At 36.4% G+C, this 16,681-nt stretch overlaps 1 protein-coding gene across 4 annotated transcripts in view; it reads left to right on the top strand.

Moving 5' to 3' along the window:
• The window catches only part of Otogl (otogelin like), a 145,741-nt gene that overhangs the window by 116,961 nt on the left and 12,099 nt on the right, over positions 1 to 16,681 (top strand). For all 4 annotated transcript variants that reach the window (XM_036169979.1, XM_036169978.1, XM_036169981.1 and 1 more), the window contains exons 39-51: positions 535 to 677; positions 910 to 933; positions 1,021 to 1,113; positions 4,062 to 4,251; positions 6,936 to 7,150; positions 8,665 to 8,806; positions 9,649 to 9,834; positions 10,787 to 10,999; positions 11,390 to 11,494; positions 11,720 to 11,827; positions 12,986 to 13,087; positions 13,403 to 13,507; positions 13,592 to 13,632. In XM_036169979.1, the coding sequence (XP_036025872.1) occupies positions 535 to 677; positions 910 to 933; positions 1,021 to 1,113; positions 4,062 to 4,251; positions 6,936 to 7,150; positions 8,665 to 8,806; positions 9,649 to 9,834; positions 10,787 to 10,999; positions 11,390 to 11,494; positions 11,720 to 11,827; positions 12,986 to 13,087; positions 13,403 to 13,507; positions 13,592 to 13,632 (1,667 nt within the window). The remainder of the gene's footprint in view (positions 1 to 534; positions 678 to 909; positions 934 to 1,020; positions 1,114 to 4,061; positions 4,252 to 6,935; positions 7,151 to 8,664; positions 8,807 to 9,648; positions 9,835 to 10,786; positions 11,000 to 11,389; positions 11,495 to 11,719; positions 11,828 to 12,985; positions 13,088 to 13,402; positions 13,508 to 13,591; positions 13,633 to 16,681) is intronic.

Genomic DNA, 16,681 nt, shown 5'->3' with positions numbered 1-16,681 from the left:
TATTAGCATTTCATGGAGGACTTATTGCAGCAGAGCACTAGATCCCATCTCTAGACTTTCTGGTCCCTGTAGCAGGTCTTGGTTACTTGTGTTTTAAAAAAAAATGTATTTTAAAAATAATTTTATACCTATTTATATAATGTTCTTTGATTAAATTTCCCCCCTCATTATCTTCTCTTCTCTTCTTCTCTACAGAGAGCTATAGGCTACAAGGAAGAGGAAGTCTCAGTAATGTGGCCACTTATACATTGTCCCCACCCAAGGAAATAATTCCCATCTATGCTCACGCATCAAATCCCAGTTAAATGAAATGGGACACATAAACTATGTACACACACACACACACACACACACACACACACTCAGACATACCAGAGTGCACACACACTCACACGCACACACATATACAAATGAAAAAACTCTACATGAAAGGAGGAGGGGGGATTGGAAAGTAGGTATATTTTTAAGAGATGCATTAGTTTAAAAATTCAAATAATAATTTAAAAACCTCCACTCTGCATTGTTTTGTCTTAGGCCGGTGCTCCATGTTGTCAGAGCTGAGCATTATTACGTTTGATGGAAACAGTGCTGCACTGTCCAGCAAGGCTTCTTACATCTTAGTAAGAATCCCCGGAGAAATTGTAGTTGTTCACATTGAAAAATGTCCCATAAATCAGGTAGGTTGTCATCCATCTTGTGGTCATTTCTTCCGAAATCTGTAGCTCATGTACATTGTAACATCCTGGATTTCACAGTGATAAAATACTAAAGGAGACTGATCTCTTAGTATTGAAACAAAAAAAGTTTTCATGCAAAAGTATTTATAATAGATTTATAATAGTACTCTGATGGTTTTGAAAGACAATTAATGCATTTACTTTAAATGTGTTTCTTTCTTTCTTTCCCCAGAATGGAAATGCCCTAAAAAAACCAGTGAGTATTTGCAAATAATTTAGTAAGTTCATTTTGCTTATCACTAAAACTATTTAACATAAAATTTTAATTTGTTTCCAATTGAAGGGTTCTTTTGGAAGAATCTCAGGACTTTGTTTTAAGAAGCTAAATGTGACAACATCTATACATAAAATACTCATCAATAGAGTAGCAAGAAAGGTAAGAACATGCAATTAAGAAAAGTTCTCACATGGGATTATAGTAGGAACTTATGCAAAACAATCATTTCCACAAAAGGAGGAATTAAACATATTGGTATATTTTTATTGCTCTTATGGATAAGTATTCTTGTCCTGGGAAGTTTGACATTTTCCTTCCATTTATGTGAAAGCATTTCAAATATTTATTTTCCATGTGACTAGTGGGGGGGCCACGTTAAACATGCCAACACACTCTCAGATGATGTGTGAGTTATCAAGCCTCTTCTTCCGGAACTAAGTTCCATGCGTCAAGTCTGATGAGGGGAAAGCTTTGAAGAGGAAGGAGCGATCTGTAGAAAACAGTAGGAGCAAGAACATGCCAGGGAAGAGCACCAGGAGAAAGGTGGGCTAAAGGCTAGTTTGGAGGTGTTGATACCACTATATATATATATATATATATATATATATATATATATATATATTTATCTTTGACACCACTCTATGTTAATGGACAAGTACTAACTTAAACAGGAAGATAGCATATTCGAATTTATTCTAATAACCTAAATAAAATTATGAAATGCTTGAAAAGAATTGTGTAGTTTTATAGGAAAACTTCTAATCCCAAAGAATCTGTTTAGCATGTCAGACTGGATTGTCAGTCAAACACATCATTTAGATCTAAATGGTTCCATCTAAAGAATAAGGAAAAATGTACAAAGGTTTTATTTTATATAGACTGCATATTGTCTTGCTTTTTAGACATAATTACTACATTACCACAGTTCCATATATTCTATGATATAATTAATATTAAAATAAACACAAAATAAGATAGTAAAAGGGTTTAGCAAAGTAAAACCTAATATATACATGTATGGTAATTTTTAGATGATAGCATTTACATATTTTTTATTTTGATCAAAGTTGATAGAGTACATAGTAAATAAACTCAAATATAGTCAGTGATATTATTTTGAGCATTTGTATGGGAGGGATTATTATTATTATTTTTTTGCCTCAGTTGAACATATTCCTGGTCAATTGCTGGTCATTTGTTAAACAAATAACCAGTTACTAAAAATATTATTTGAGATGATACAACATTGATTTTAATATCAATTAACTTGCAGTTGTGTGGATTTTGTGTATATGTCTGGTAGTTGGAAAATAGGAAATACAGGAATAAAAAATATATCCAAGAAATGCAGAAAGGAAATGAAACACTCACAGAAAGGGTCAAACAGGCCTATGCTGAGGAGATGAATCCTGAGAGCTTAGGGGATCGGGAGATCCCAGCTGGATCAAGAACAGAGAGGGAGAATAAGGAAAGAGAGACCATGATAAATGAAAACCCCATGGGAATTGGAAGAAGCAAAGTGCTAGAGAGGTCCCCGGAAATCCACAAAGATACCTCCACAATAGACTACTAGCAATGGTCGAGAGAAAGCCTGAACTGACCTACTCTGGTGATCGGATGACCAAACGCCCTAACTGTCTTGGTAGAACTCTCATCCAATGACTGATGGAAGCAGATGCAGAGATCCATGGCCAGGCCCCAGGTGGAGCTCTGGGAGTTCAATCAGCAAGAGAGAGGAGGGATTGTATGAGTGAGAGATGTTGAGACCATGATTGGAAAAAGCACAGGGACAAAGAGCCAAACTAGTGGAAACACATGAACTATGTATGAACCAATAGCTCAGGAGCCCCCATGGAACTGGACCAGGCCCTCTGGATAAGTGGGATAGTCGATTAGCTTGAACTGTTTGGGAGGCACCCAGGCAGTGGGACTGGGACCTGTCCTTAGCACATGAGCTGGCTTTTTGGAGCCTGGGGCCTATGCTGGGACACTTTGCTCAGCCTGGGTGAAGGGAGGAAGGGACTGGACCTGCCTCAACTGAATTTATCAGGCTGAGCTGAATCTCCAGGGGAGTTCTTGCCCTGGAGGAGATGGGAATGGGGGGTGTATTGGGGGAGCTGGGAGGAGGGAGGACAGGGGAATCCGTGGCTGATATGTAAAAGTAAATTAATTATAAAATTAAAAAAAAATAAAAGGAACATGAAACAAGACACGTGTAACTTGTTCTTGGTGAGGAATAAAGCTGAGATGTTATTAAATGAATACTTAGATAAATAAATGAATACTAAAAAAAAAAAAAAAAGGGAAGAAAGCTGGGAGTGGAGGAAGCAACAGGATCCAAAGATGAGGACCCAGAAGATGGGTGAGAGATGCAACTTTACCAAAATTGCTGTTACTTACAGCTCATGTTTCTGTATCACGAACTCAAGTCATTGTTTTTTATAAAAGTATTATCTCCTTGGGCTGTCTACATTAATATTATCAAGTAGACATACTGAAAATTAAGTTCAAAATCTAAACAAAACCAAAGAAGTAGAATCACTGAAATTCTTAATCTTAATTAAGTTTGATACTTGATTCTTCTGAATTATTACTCTTGAATCCTGATGTAGAAGAAAAAGGATCTGTATCTTAAATCAGTAAGAGTCAATAATGGTGTGATCACCATGTTGAGGGAATCAGACAAAAGCAAATATGTGAAACCAATTCACTTTTCAAGAAAAACAGCCAGGCGGTGGTGGCACACGCCTTTAATCCCAGCACTCGGGAGGCAGAGGCAGGCGGATCTCTGTGAGTTCGAGGCCAGCCTGGGCTACCAAGTGAGTTCCAGGAAAGGTGCAAAGCTACACAGAGAAACCCTGTCTTGAAAAACAAAACAAAAAAAAAATATATAAATAAATAGAAAAACAAAAAACAAAGAGAGAATACTGAATATATCGAGGCATCGTAAAGGGTTGCCAAGGGAGACTGGACATTATCAGAAGCTATGGGATACCAAGAGAAGTAAAATCTCACACACTAAAAATCCCCATGTTATATAAAAGCCTAATTTTCGTTTCTATATTTCGAGAAGTCTTCTCCTAAGGGCTCTACATGTGTAATTCTAGGTAGATGTGGATTCTATCGTTGTGCCTTTGCCCTTTTCAAGTCAAGAGCTGCTCATAGAAGATTCGGGGACAATGTATGTGATTACTACTCCTGCTGGGTTAGTCATAAAGTGGGCTCACCTTACAGGAATCATAGACATTCACTTCGGCCCCCAGTTTAACTTGTCGTCCTATACAGAAGGGCTCTGTGGTGAGTTCTATGTTGAAATCTCATTATCTTACATGTTTTCCTTCTTACATGCATTGCTTTGTATACCCGTGGCCTACTTTCTAGATTGCCATGTGATGCTCCTTTTCAGTTCTTTGTGGAAGTACTTTAGGAAGCAATGACTTTCAACAAATGAAGTAAGGAAATATATTTCAGGTTAAATATTCCATTTAAATGCACATTTGTTGTGTCTTACTATAGTATTTAGACTAAGCCTTCTTTACTAAATAATCATAAGTTGTTAGGTATATTTTATCTCACTTAATTTTAGCCTGCATTAATATATTGATTGGTCCTGGTGTAATCTTAATTTATTAAATTAAAAAATAAATGATTTTATATATTTGTTTCCTTCTTACATTTTAATGTATGAAGTCTGGAAAAACGTAAGACATCTTGGAAGAATTTACTGTTCTGAATATTCATACCACTTTTACCATAAAGTGCATAGCTCATGTTTACCATTATGCTTAGGCTTAGTTTTGTAATATTTAACACAAACATACACACACATATATATGAGGAATTACAAGTCAAACTAGATATATCTGCCACCATATAACAAAAATTTGAAACTACGAGATCTGTTGTGTTTTAGAAAGTTCAATATAAGGGCTCTTCATAGTAATGTGATATGAAGACATATTACATTTTTTTGAACTCCATACACATTAATATTTTGTTAAATATGGTTTATATATTTCCTTGACTAACAAGAATATGTTAAACATTGCTCAAACTTCTATGATGACTTGAGATTATCATTCTCAAAATAGTTATTATTGAGTTTAAATAATAGTTCATTAGTTACTGAGTAGTAAAGCCAACTTTGAGAATTCATATCTATTCCTATGATCTATTTCTTTTATGTGGTATGGTTTTAAAATTTGATTTTCATAGTATTTTTCTCTTGAGAAGCCAGTCATTTGAGTAAGTAGATTCTAAATAAGCAGTGTAGGGAAGAGACTAGGGTAACATTTGTGCTAATCACAGGTCATTGCCTAAGAATATCACCACTACAGTGGGAGATGTCTGGTTAATTAAAGTGATGCCTATGTTTCATCAAGACTGCTAATCTGAGTGTTGGCTGAAGAAACTTGTCAAAAAGAGTGACTGAGAGAATACTAGATAGGAAGCTACTATTGGCATCAGATTCTTCATAGTACTGTGAACTTTTTGCATGGTGGTTAGAATGAAAACATTTTTGAAAATGTATTTGAAACTAACACGTAGTTTTGCTATTATCTCTCACTACAGAAGTTTATATGTAAAGAACTAGACTGCTTTGATGTTTGAAGTCATCTATAGATGAAACCTGTATTCATGCTGATATTCCTGTTTGGGGATTATAATTTGATGTTTAAAGATAACATTTAATTTGCATGTTTTGCAGAACAAAGTCTTGAGAATTAAGAAAAATGACAGGTTCAGTTAAGGTGGGATTTGGGTGAGGTTTGATCAGAGACCTGAGGATATTTCTCTATGTTGTTCTTGGCTTACACTCCACTGATGAAGAGTAAATTAATTTGTCTGGCCTTCTTCAAAGAAGTTCAAGGATACAGCATGTTAATAAGTCAGAATACTTAGAAGACATATTATCTCTAACCACCAATCATAGTTCAAACACTGACAGTGATATCCTAATATTGAATACCCCCCCCCCTTTTTTTTTAGCTCAGATGACTGCCACCAGATGCCTGATTTTCTCTAGATTATTTGTAAGGATTATGTCAACCATCTTCTACCAGTTAGTTTCTTTCCCCATTGCTGTTAAAAAATATTTCAACAAAAGTAATTTAAGGGGAAATATTTATTCTGATCCACAGTTGAAAAGTATAGTACCCTATGGCAGGGAAATGAAGACAGCAGAAGCTTGAAGCAGTGGGCCACGTCACACTCACAACCAGGAAGCAGGGAACAATGCATGCTTGTGTTCATCTTTTTTTTTTCTTTTTTTTTTGGAGCTGAGGATTGAACCCAGGGCCTTTTGCTTGCTAGGCAAGCGCTCTACCACTGAACTAAATCCCCAACCCTTTCCTTTGTTCTTTCTATTCAGTCTAGGACCCAAGACCGGGGAGTGGTGCCTCCCTCTTTTAGTGTGGATTTTCCTACTTCAATAAATCCAGCCCACATATTCCCTCACAGACATGCACAAAGGGCTAGATAATCCCTCAAAAGTCTATCCTTAGATTGAGTCCTAAGTAATTCTATATCCAGTCAAGTCAACAGTTAACAATTACCATCACAATGACCCTTTCTTGGAGTTATGTCATGAGCTAGATAATGGAGTAGGAACATTTATTGAAAGGAAAAGCTTACTATGCTTATACAAGATTTTTCTTGAAGAGGGGAAGACTAGCATCATCAAGCATTTGCTGTCCTATGAAGTATTTAATTTTACTTTAGTTTGAATACTGTAGGAGCAGAATATTCATATACATGATTTTCTTTATATTCACTTAACATATATTTTACTAAAAAAAAGACATAATTGTAATGTTCTATCAAGGCCAAAGTCAAAGAATACCCAAATTCAGCTGCTTATAATTTCACTCAGATCAAATTATTCACTCATTTAATACCAAGGATTAAGCCAGTTTAGCTGTATTGCCTGTATTTGGTGATAGTGATAAATTTTCCAACTAAAAACTGCATGTACTTTCAAGGTATTTGCAATGATGATCCAGATGATGACCTCAGGATGCAGAACGGCACCATTATTACCAACATGGAAGACATAGAATTATTTATTGGAAGCTGGGAAATTGAGAAATCATTTCAAGTAACAATGAGAAGACCTGCTAGGAACTGTACTGAACATGATTGCAGCTATTGCATTGAATTATTGAACAGAGATGTTTTCATTCCATGCCATGACAAAGTAAGTTAAAAAGCAGCCAGAAATGAGTGATTTCATTAGAGTTTCTGAGAGGAAAAAAAAAGCAAAAGCTCCCATTCCTGCTATAGTATTCTACTGAGAATAGCCTCTCTCTGGTCCTTCTGTCAGTATGTTTGAAGTTCAGAGATGCTTCATCTTCATAAACGTATAGAGATAGGAAGCATAATTACCATTTTTCCTCTTACATTTTGTTAGAATTGTATAACTTTTAGGGAAATAGAATTCTTTGACGTGAATAAATTCCCCCGGCAGAAAGAGATCAATGGTGCTTGATAACCATGTGTAGAAGTTAAGAAAGCGAAGTTTTAATCAATTCCTACGATGCTACCCTCCAGTGTGCATATACCTGTAACACAACCATCACTCAGTCAATTGAATTGATCTTTGTGTGCTCTCGTTTCCTCAGTTTATAGGCTTCCCCCCTTACTCTCTTGCTCTCTTAGTTTATGTGATTAGTAAATATTTAAAGAGACTTGTGTCAATAAAAAAAGATTTCTTGTTAAAGAAAAAAAGGACAAACTGGTACAAAGTTTTGTAAGCCATTTACTCTAGCATATAATAGGGACTGTGCTAAAATTCTGTGATGTACAAATAAGGTCCTCCCTAAGCCTTCAAGAAATTTAAAAGGAGGGGAATCCATGAACAGATATTTACAATACATGGTATGGATATATGTAGGAACCCAGCTTTGGAAAAGCCTTCAGGTAGATTTACATATCTGAGCCATCTAAAAGCACACATTGCCAGAAAAGAAGGGGGAGAGAGAGAAAGATCGAGACACATAAAACAATGTGGGTAAGAGAATATTTGGTACAACAGTCTATGCAAGGAGAATACTGAGGCATTTTGGTGCATTCTGCACAGGTGAAGGGCAGTCTAGAGAGAAGAGCAAGGAAAGTATAGTTAGAAAGGAACTCACTGTGGGTGACCATGCTAGACAGGGAAGAGCAGATTCTGCAGTCAGCCTGGACTATGAGTTCCTCAACGGAATGCACAAAAGGCTCTAATGGAAAAAAGTAGTTTTTCTGGAGGTCAGTTTTGTTCAAAATTTAGATGAAGGTGAATGGTAAGTGCTTAAATATTTTAAATGCATACACATAAAAATAAACACACACGTACTTTGCCATTATTTAGATCATTTTAAAAAAGCATCACCAACTCTTTTTCTTTTTCAAATCTGTGTGTGTGTGTGTGTGTGTGTGTGTGTGTGAAAAACAGTTTTTAAAAACTGAGATCTAAGAGAAACTTTAATGACTTTAATTTACTACTCTGATTCTTTTAGCTTCTTTGAAGCAGGGCCTCACTATGTAGCCCTGGCTAACCTGAACTTGCTATGTAGACCAGGCTGGCCTCAGATTTGCATTCACCTTCCCACCTTATGTACTGGCACAAAAGGCACGCTCTGTCTGATTTTTTCAAATGGTTTGGGGGTTATCTCATGGCCTTTGGGAAAGTTAAAACCACAGAATTGATTGTATGGTAACATGCACCTCTAGGTCTCACCAAGGGACTTTTGTGAAAAAATGTGGATCAATTACACCTATCTCTGGATCTATGAATGCGATGCCGTTTCTGCCTACGTAGCTCTGTGCAACAAATTTGACATCTGCGTTCAGTGGCGGACCCCTGAGTATTGCCGTAAGTGACTGTGAGCACAGTGATATCTTCTAGTCATATTGAAATATCCTCCGCTTCACAGTCCTTTCTACATTTCACGGTCAGTCACGAAATAACTTAATAAACAGAAGGTGAATGGAGAAAAAGAAAGCAAATGTCACAGTGAAAGGGCAGTCACTGAGCTCCAGAAATAAAAGGGTATTTGGCTCTGTGTCCTTCTCCTGTCCCTCCCTTGCTGTGTCACCAGAGGAATCTCCACTCTTGATTCATTGTGAATGTCTACATCTCCAATTTCACTATACCACCTCCCACAAGCTGAATATTCATTTTTGAACAGCATGACATTTTAAGAATAGTGAAATCAACAAGAATTTCCTAAAGCATTGTTTAGAAGCTGCTCAGCAATGCTTCTTTTGGCAGTAAATGATTAAACCTCAACAGGCACCTTTTTCTTGTTTTTCTTTTTCTTTTTTTAAAGTTAGTTAGAGTTACATATTTAAGGGGTGTTTTTATATTGCAGAGAAAAAAAGAAATTGTATCTCCTCTGGCTGCATGGAGCAGAAACTTTGTAATAGTTGACTTCATATTTATTTGAAAGAGACCTGTACAGGATATTGGAAATATATTTAACATATATTAAATAAACACTTGCAACTACAATACTGAATACTATCTAGATACTTGAAGGATGCCTTTGAATTCACAAGGCTCACTTCATTTGTGGTTATGCAGTAAATGAAAAATAAGCTTTAAAGGACTAAAATATGCAAAATTTGTCTCTGTAATGCAGGCTGACCTCTTTCTCAACCAGAATTCACATAGATTACCTTGGCTATTAGCAAATTCTCTTTTATTGCCTACAGCTCTGAGCTGCCCAGAGGGGAAGGAATATCAGCCCTGTGTGAGACCATGTGAAGCAAGGACATGTCTCAATAAATGGTTCTATGGACACACCTCATGTCTGAATTTGAGAGAAGACTGTGTGTGCAAGAATGAAACCATTCTTCACAGGCCAGATAAAACTCTATGCATCCCCGAGCGAGAATGTGGTAAGGGCTAAAGTACAAAATGATTGCTCAGGAATCCAGCAATCACACACGTACAATATCTTTTATATGTTGGAAATTTATGCTGAGGGGAATTTCACCAAAAATGACCGAGGTGTTGGAAAGGAAATGAGTTTGTAGTTTGCTTTTAATATGGATTCAGTTGGAGTTAAAATTAGGACATTTGGTGATAATGGTCTTTAATCTTTATTTATGTATATACTCATAACTAGGAAAGAACAAGGTAAATTAAAAATTAAAAGTACGTTGTGGGGTCAATTTAAGTTCTAATTATTTTTGTATTGTGGTTCACCTTTGCCTCTGTGACTCTGAGGCGATGTATCTGTAAGATGGAGAAATTATATGGGACTTAATTTCTAAGGTTAGAACAGGGAAATATAAGATAATTAAAAAACATTTTATGCATTCAATGCCTTAAGAAAATAAGGATGCAGGAAATGGTAGATAGCATTATTTTCTAGGGGAAAACACTTAAGTTCTCTGTGTTCATGTTCAAATTAGTTTTGGCATAATGTCTTCATCATTGTGGTAGATTTTACAAAGCAAAGAATTCTAAAGGTTGCAACACAGTACTTTGTCAGTCATATGGGTCTTAGTCATGGCAAGAAGAAAAGTAATTTTGCTAATAACTAAATGGAAGGACAGATAGAATAGAAATCTAAGGATACTTTCAGAAATAGGCTTGTGACTGCCAACAAGAAAATGCCCGTGGAAAGTTGTAGAAAATAATATTTTCTGTGGACTTTATATCAACTTTGGTTAAAGAACGTGCAACGTACTAACTGAAGAAAGCAAAGAAGAATCTGAGGAAGTACATATTCATGACCTGCAGTTATATTGATGGGAAAGTCATGGTCCAAAATTAAAAACATCATGACTTGACTTGATGTCATGCCCAGATTATAAACAAAATAACATTGTTGATTTTTTGAAGTATGTACTGACAGTGAAGATCGACCCCGCAGTGCTGGGGAGATTTGGAATGGGGGTATTGATGAATGTGCCCTCTACAAATGTTTGGAGGATGGGAGGATTATTCCTATCGAGCCTGTCTGTGAAGAAGAGCCCTCCCCCATTTGTGAACGAGAAGCTGAAGTTGTCCTGGGCTTTGTTGATGAGCTGACCTGTTGTTCTAAAGAAGTTTGTGGTATGTGGATAAACTGGAGCCTTTGTAGATGTGCATTCTAATCAGTCTGAAAAACGCAGCAGGGTAACAATGAAGTTCTTCCATAAATGTCATTTTCTCAAAATGAGTTGTATAAATGCATGTAAAAAAAACTTGTCAGTAATTATTAATAATATTCAACAACTTATGACAAAAGGCAGAACTCTGAATCTCTGATTATGATAGTAAGAGATGGAAGAAAATCCCAGAGAATCCTGAGAGCTGGTGTTCATATACAGCCCAGTTTGGGGCTTGGTGGGTTTCCTTGGAGTGAAAACACCTTTTCTAGAGCCATTTCCCCACTCTGAGATGGCAGTGTAAGATCCCAGCTGTGTTCACGGCTCCTGTAACACTTCTGCTGCTTATTTCTAGGCTGTGACATGACGTTGTGTGACATGACCATTCCAGTATGCACGAGTAGTCAGAAGTTGATAGTTGGCTATAGTGCTCTTTCTTGCTGTCCACAGTATAAATGCGGTAAGTCCATCTATTAGGGAAAATAAAGCTCACTGTACATTTGAAATAGCTGAGGAGGCTCTCTTCCTCTGGGTCTCTAAGGATGGAATTAATTGTAAAAGATTGTGAAGTTGCTAATTCCTAAAAATGCCTTTATATTAGGTTTGTTACTCAATTCAGAGAGAAAAATGGTATTATCTGTTGTCCCACTCATACACATTTTCAAACGTATTTGTGATTCTGCAGAATGTGATACATTGAAATGCCCCAATATTTCAACACCAGATTGCAGAGAAGACCAGTTTACACTTCAGGTTCGACAAGGAGAACCTTGCTGTTTCTACCCTTTCTGTGGTGAGTACTGTGGAGACAATTTGCAGCAAAAAAAGAAAGGAGCTGGGAAACATCTGTTTGCTGCAAATTTCATGGACCTCCTGGCGAGTGGTATCCTGTTATCTTGTAGGAACTGAACTGAATGCAAATGGTAGAAAGCAGAGTACATTGTAAATAACTCAATAATATTACAGTCAGTGCTTACCCCATCAACAAAACTATGTGTACCTGTGCAAACATCATCAAAATCATGTAATCAAGACTTTTCTTTAATTAGGAATGTATCACTCTTTTAAAAAGAAAATTTAGTGTGGGCTTTTCTAGAAGATCCAGCTAGAACAACACACTGTACTAAGACATACAAGACCATTTTAAAACTTCATGTCTACATACCACCTCCTGTGAACTATAATGATCCCTAAAGAGCACAGGAGAATCAAACACAGCTAAGAAGTACCCAGATCAAAGCATTCCGTTTGATGAACTAGGGAGTGAATAATAAGGAAAACTCTTTCCCCAGTTCAAGAGAATTATCACACCAGAAATCAGAAGATACCTCCTGGAATTCCATTGATTCCTTGAAGGCAAGTGGCTAGATTAAGTTCAAACAAGGATTTAGGGGCAAGCACAGAAGCTCAGGAGGAAGAGACGCCACCTCTTTCTGCTTCCTGTTCTGCTGCGGCTCCATTTCTCATTCAAATTCCACTGAAAGCAATTTTAATCCGTCAGGCTTGGGTTTTCACACAGAGTAGCCAGTCAGGATGGGGCCCCTTTATTAATAGTCTTTATAAGAACTGTGTGGATGAGTCATTTGCCAGAGTCATTCAGAAAATTACCACATCTGGAGGCATGTATGAACACGTTCCTACTGCACTGTTCATCTATAAATGGGACCAATTAAAGGCAAAACAAAAATAAGATAATCACAGCAAATTAATCATTGCTGTTTTGCTTTCAATAAGAATAAATTCCTCTGGAAAGAAATGCCTAATATTTCTGATAAGATATCCTCTTTTGCATTGTATTTAGGAGGCATAAAGTTGTGCGTTTAGGCAATGAATTATTTTCCTACTTCTTAATTAAACATACTGTACTTTATTTTGATTTGGTTTATAATCCGAACTACCCATTAACTTGATTTTAGCTTAGTGTGACTCTGGCTTTTTGTTTCATTTTTAGTTTGTGAGACATGCACTGAACCAGCTCCACAGTGTACGCATGGGGAATTCCTCACAGTGGATCTGAACACTACACATTTATGTTGTCCACAGTACTATTGTGGTAAGGCCGTCTTAACTAATTTAAAATATCTTAATGTGTCAATGAAAAGTCCAAAAAGAGTTAGATGTTTAAGAAGTCCAGTGGTGCTGTTAACTTGTACCCCTTTGTCAGGGGTCTTCACGGGATGAGCTGGGCTAGATCAAGGACTATGGCTTAATTCATGCTATTCATAAGAGCACATGGTAGGGAGAAATAGAAGAAGCCACTGGGGACTATACATTGTGCATTGCCTTGGTAATGACAGCAAACTGATGAGAACTGGCAAGTCCATGAGACTCATCTTTTCATTTTTACCCATTTGGTTTTTCTTCCCAGTTTGTGAGCCAAACCTCTGTCCTCCACCATTATTCGACTGTGCAAAAGATATGAATCTGGTGAAGGAAAATGTATCTGGACAATGTTGCCCAAATTGGCATTGTGGTAACTCATTTCATATCTTAAAACATTGTCATAATGCTTTGATGTATTTTGATTCGGGTAAACATGCTGATTTTTGCCTTTTAGAGTGCAACTGTGAAAATCTTGTCATGCCAACGTGTGAAGTGGTAAGAATGTATATATTTTGATCGCCTTATTGTGTTGTTCAAATTGGTATCTTCTCCCTTTATTGGCCTCATTTCTGAATTATTCAAAATTAATGTAATTGTCCTTGTTGTATTATATTGAAGTAGATTAAAATAATGACATCACATCATGATAGTTAACCTTTTGTATTTTATTTAAGAAAGTTGCCTTGCAATGTGTTGCATACTTTTAATCCCAGTGTTTGTGAGGCAGAGGCAGGTGGATCTCTGTGAGTTTGAGGCCATCATGTCTACATTGAGAGTTCCAGGCCAATCAGGGTTCTGTAGTAAGATTTGTCAAAAAAAGTGATGCATAAAATATAATGCACTGTAATAAATAATTATTTAAGAGACAATTTAATCTACTAACATTATATTACTGAAGGTCCCAGTCCTTAAAATGAAGCAAAATATTGGGAAAAATTATTTTAATTATTGAAATTATTTAATTATTGAAAGGCATCTCAAATAATTCTTCTAGAAAGTGAGCCTCTAATGCATACTTTACATAGGAGAAAGAGGTACAAATGTAAATGTCTTTTCTTGCATTACCTATGAGAATATAAAGAGAAAAATGTCAAGAGTTTATTGTTTTAAGACAAAAAGGGTGACTGCTAACTATTAACAGAGTGTGACTGATGGGACTTTGTATGTCTTTTCAGCAAGTATCTACCTTCGTTTTATGCTATTAGGTTTAAAAAAGAAAATATATTCCTACCCTCATTTATTAGAGCAGATATTGTCTTCCACAAAGACATTCTTACTTTTACATGTACTCCCAGCCCATTCAGACATCTGAAACCCAAGCTTTGTTGGGAAACAAGTGAGAAATAACATCAAGTAACAGACTCCCTCTTTGCATGTTGCCATTTTATTTTCAATATCATTTAATTTTATATTTTCTCAGATGATGTTATCCATGGTTTATACAGAATGCTGAAAATTTACAATAACTTTCATAGTAGTTAATTTTCTCATAACCAAATGCCTGGAAAAAAAAGCATCTTAAGAAAAGATTTGGCCTCAAGGTCCAGGGATATATGGTCCATGATGTTGGGAAGGCTTGGCAGCAGGAGAGGAAAAATCTGTTCACATTGTTGCTGCAGATGGAGAGCAGAGAGAGATGAACATTGGTGCTCAGCTTGTTTCCTCCCTTTTTCTTACTTACCTAGTCTGTGACACATTCCATGGCATAGTACTGCTCTCCTTAAGGCTATGTCTCCCATCCTTAAGTAAACTGCACTAGCAATACCCTCATAGGCAAGCCCAGAGCCATGTCTCCTAAGCAATTTTTTTCAGGTTATGTTGACAATCAAGTTTAACTACCACAGATTTTTGTAAAAAGTTTTCATCTTTGTATTCCAAGCACGTTCTCATAAAAGTAGGATCATGACATCTCTCATGTTCTTACTTAACATCAAATCTTCAAGAACCTGATTTTTAGCTCATTTCATAAATAAGGAAATTGAAGCTTATAAGGGTAAATGATTGATTGAGGTCAGGATTCAAAGGTGTGTGTGAATATGAGTGTACTGTATACCTGGCCAGTACTCTGGTAGCCAGTGGAACATTTCAGATTAGATCTGGGGAATTCCAATCATGATTAACTTCATCCAGAACATCTCTGCTAGCCTAGAAGATCCTTAATCATCATTTGTCTTAAGTGTAAACCAATTCTACAATGAGAATGACTTCATGCCCAATTTGAAAAAACTCGGTTATAACACATATTGAAAGGATAAGAGATATGAGAATGACTATATACTGCTTGAGGTGATGTAAAATGGTGTACACACTTTCAATAACAGTGTAATAATTCACTAGGATAGACAGTTACCACTTGGTCCAACAACCTACCCACAAGAAAGAAAATGAATGCCATGCAGAAACTTGTGCTTGAATATCATACTCGGCAAAGAGTGAAAACAACCCAAGATAATTGAGTTTTCTACTAACCTTAAAGGACCGTGATGCTTATGCAGGAGCACACTGTCTTATTGGGTATAATGTTAAGGACTGGTAAATAATAAAGATATATTCTGCTGGTGGAGTTAAGTCCTTAAGGGATAAAGCTACAAATAAATATGTGGGTATGGTCTAAAAAGACATAGACAAAGGAATATAAAATTGAAATTTGATCCTTTGAGGAAATACTGTGTGTAACTATGTCCTTGATTATTAAAAATGAAAACCTGTGGTAAGTAACCTGTACAGAAACACCAGGCAGCTTTGTTATTTCATCTAAAGAATTCTAAAGACTACCATTTGCACTGGTAAAATTGATTAATAGTTTTTAAAAAGTTCCATTAGAAAACATTATTGCCAAGCTCCTTGCAATTGTCTTTAAAGTCATAAAACAACAAATGAATCACGACATGAAATTACAAGTTATAAGGCACAAAAAATGTAACATAATATCTTGAAGGAAAAGCAATTTTAAGATGGTGAAGTGAATTTATTAGAATAAATTCTTTATATGAAGAATCAGATTCTTTTATGAAGAATCAGATTCTTTCTTTTTTTTTTTTTTCCGAGAGAGGGTTTCTCTGTGTAGTTTTGTTGCCTGTCCTGGATCTCGCTCTGTAGACCAGGCTGGCCTTGAACTCACAGAACTCACAGAGATCCGCCTGGCTCTGCCTCCTGAATGCTGGGATTAACGGCACATGCCATCACTGCCTGGCTTCAAATTCATTTTATTAATATGTGTTATAAAGATTAAAGGCATTGTGGAAAAGGAAATACTTACAAGGAAAATACTTGAAAATTTAAGCCCAGTTCTATGATTGCTTAGAGCAGTGGTTCTCAGCCTTTCTAATGCTGTGACCCTTTCATATAGGTCTCATGTTTTGGTGACCCTGGGCCATAAAATTACTTTTGTTTCTACTTCATAACTGTAGTTTTGCTATTGTTATGAATCGTAATGTAAATATCTGATATTTCCAATGGTCTTAGTTGTGGTCTGTGAAGGGTTGTTGGACTCTTAGAGGGTCGCAACATACAGCAGGTTGAGAACCTATGTCTTAGAGACTGC

This window comes from Onychomys torridus, chromosome 20 (assembly GCF_903995425.1).
Source record: "Onychomys torridus chromosome 20, mOncTor1.1, whole genome shotgun sequence".
NCBI classification, from domain to species: domain Eukaryota; kingdom Metazoa; phylum Chordata; class Mammalia; order Rodentia; family Cricetidae; genus Onychomys; species Onychomys torridus.
Note: the sequence above shows the minus strand (reverse complement) of the source record. Positions and strands in the feature narration are given on the sequence as shown.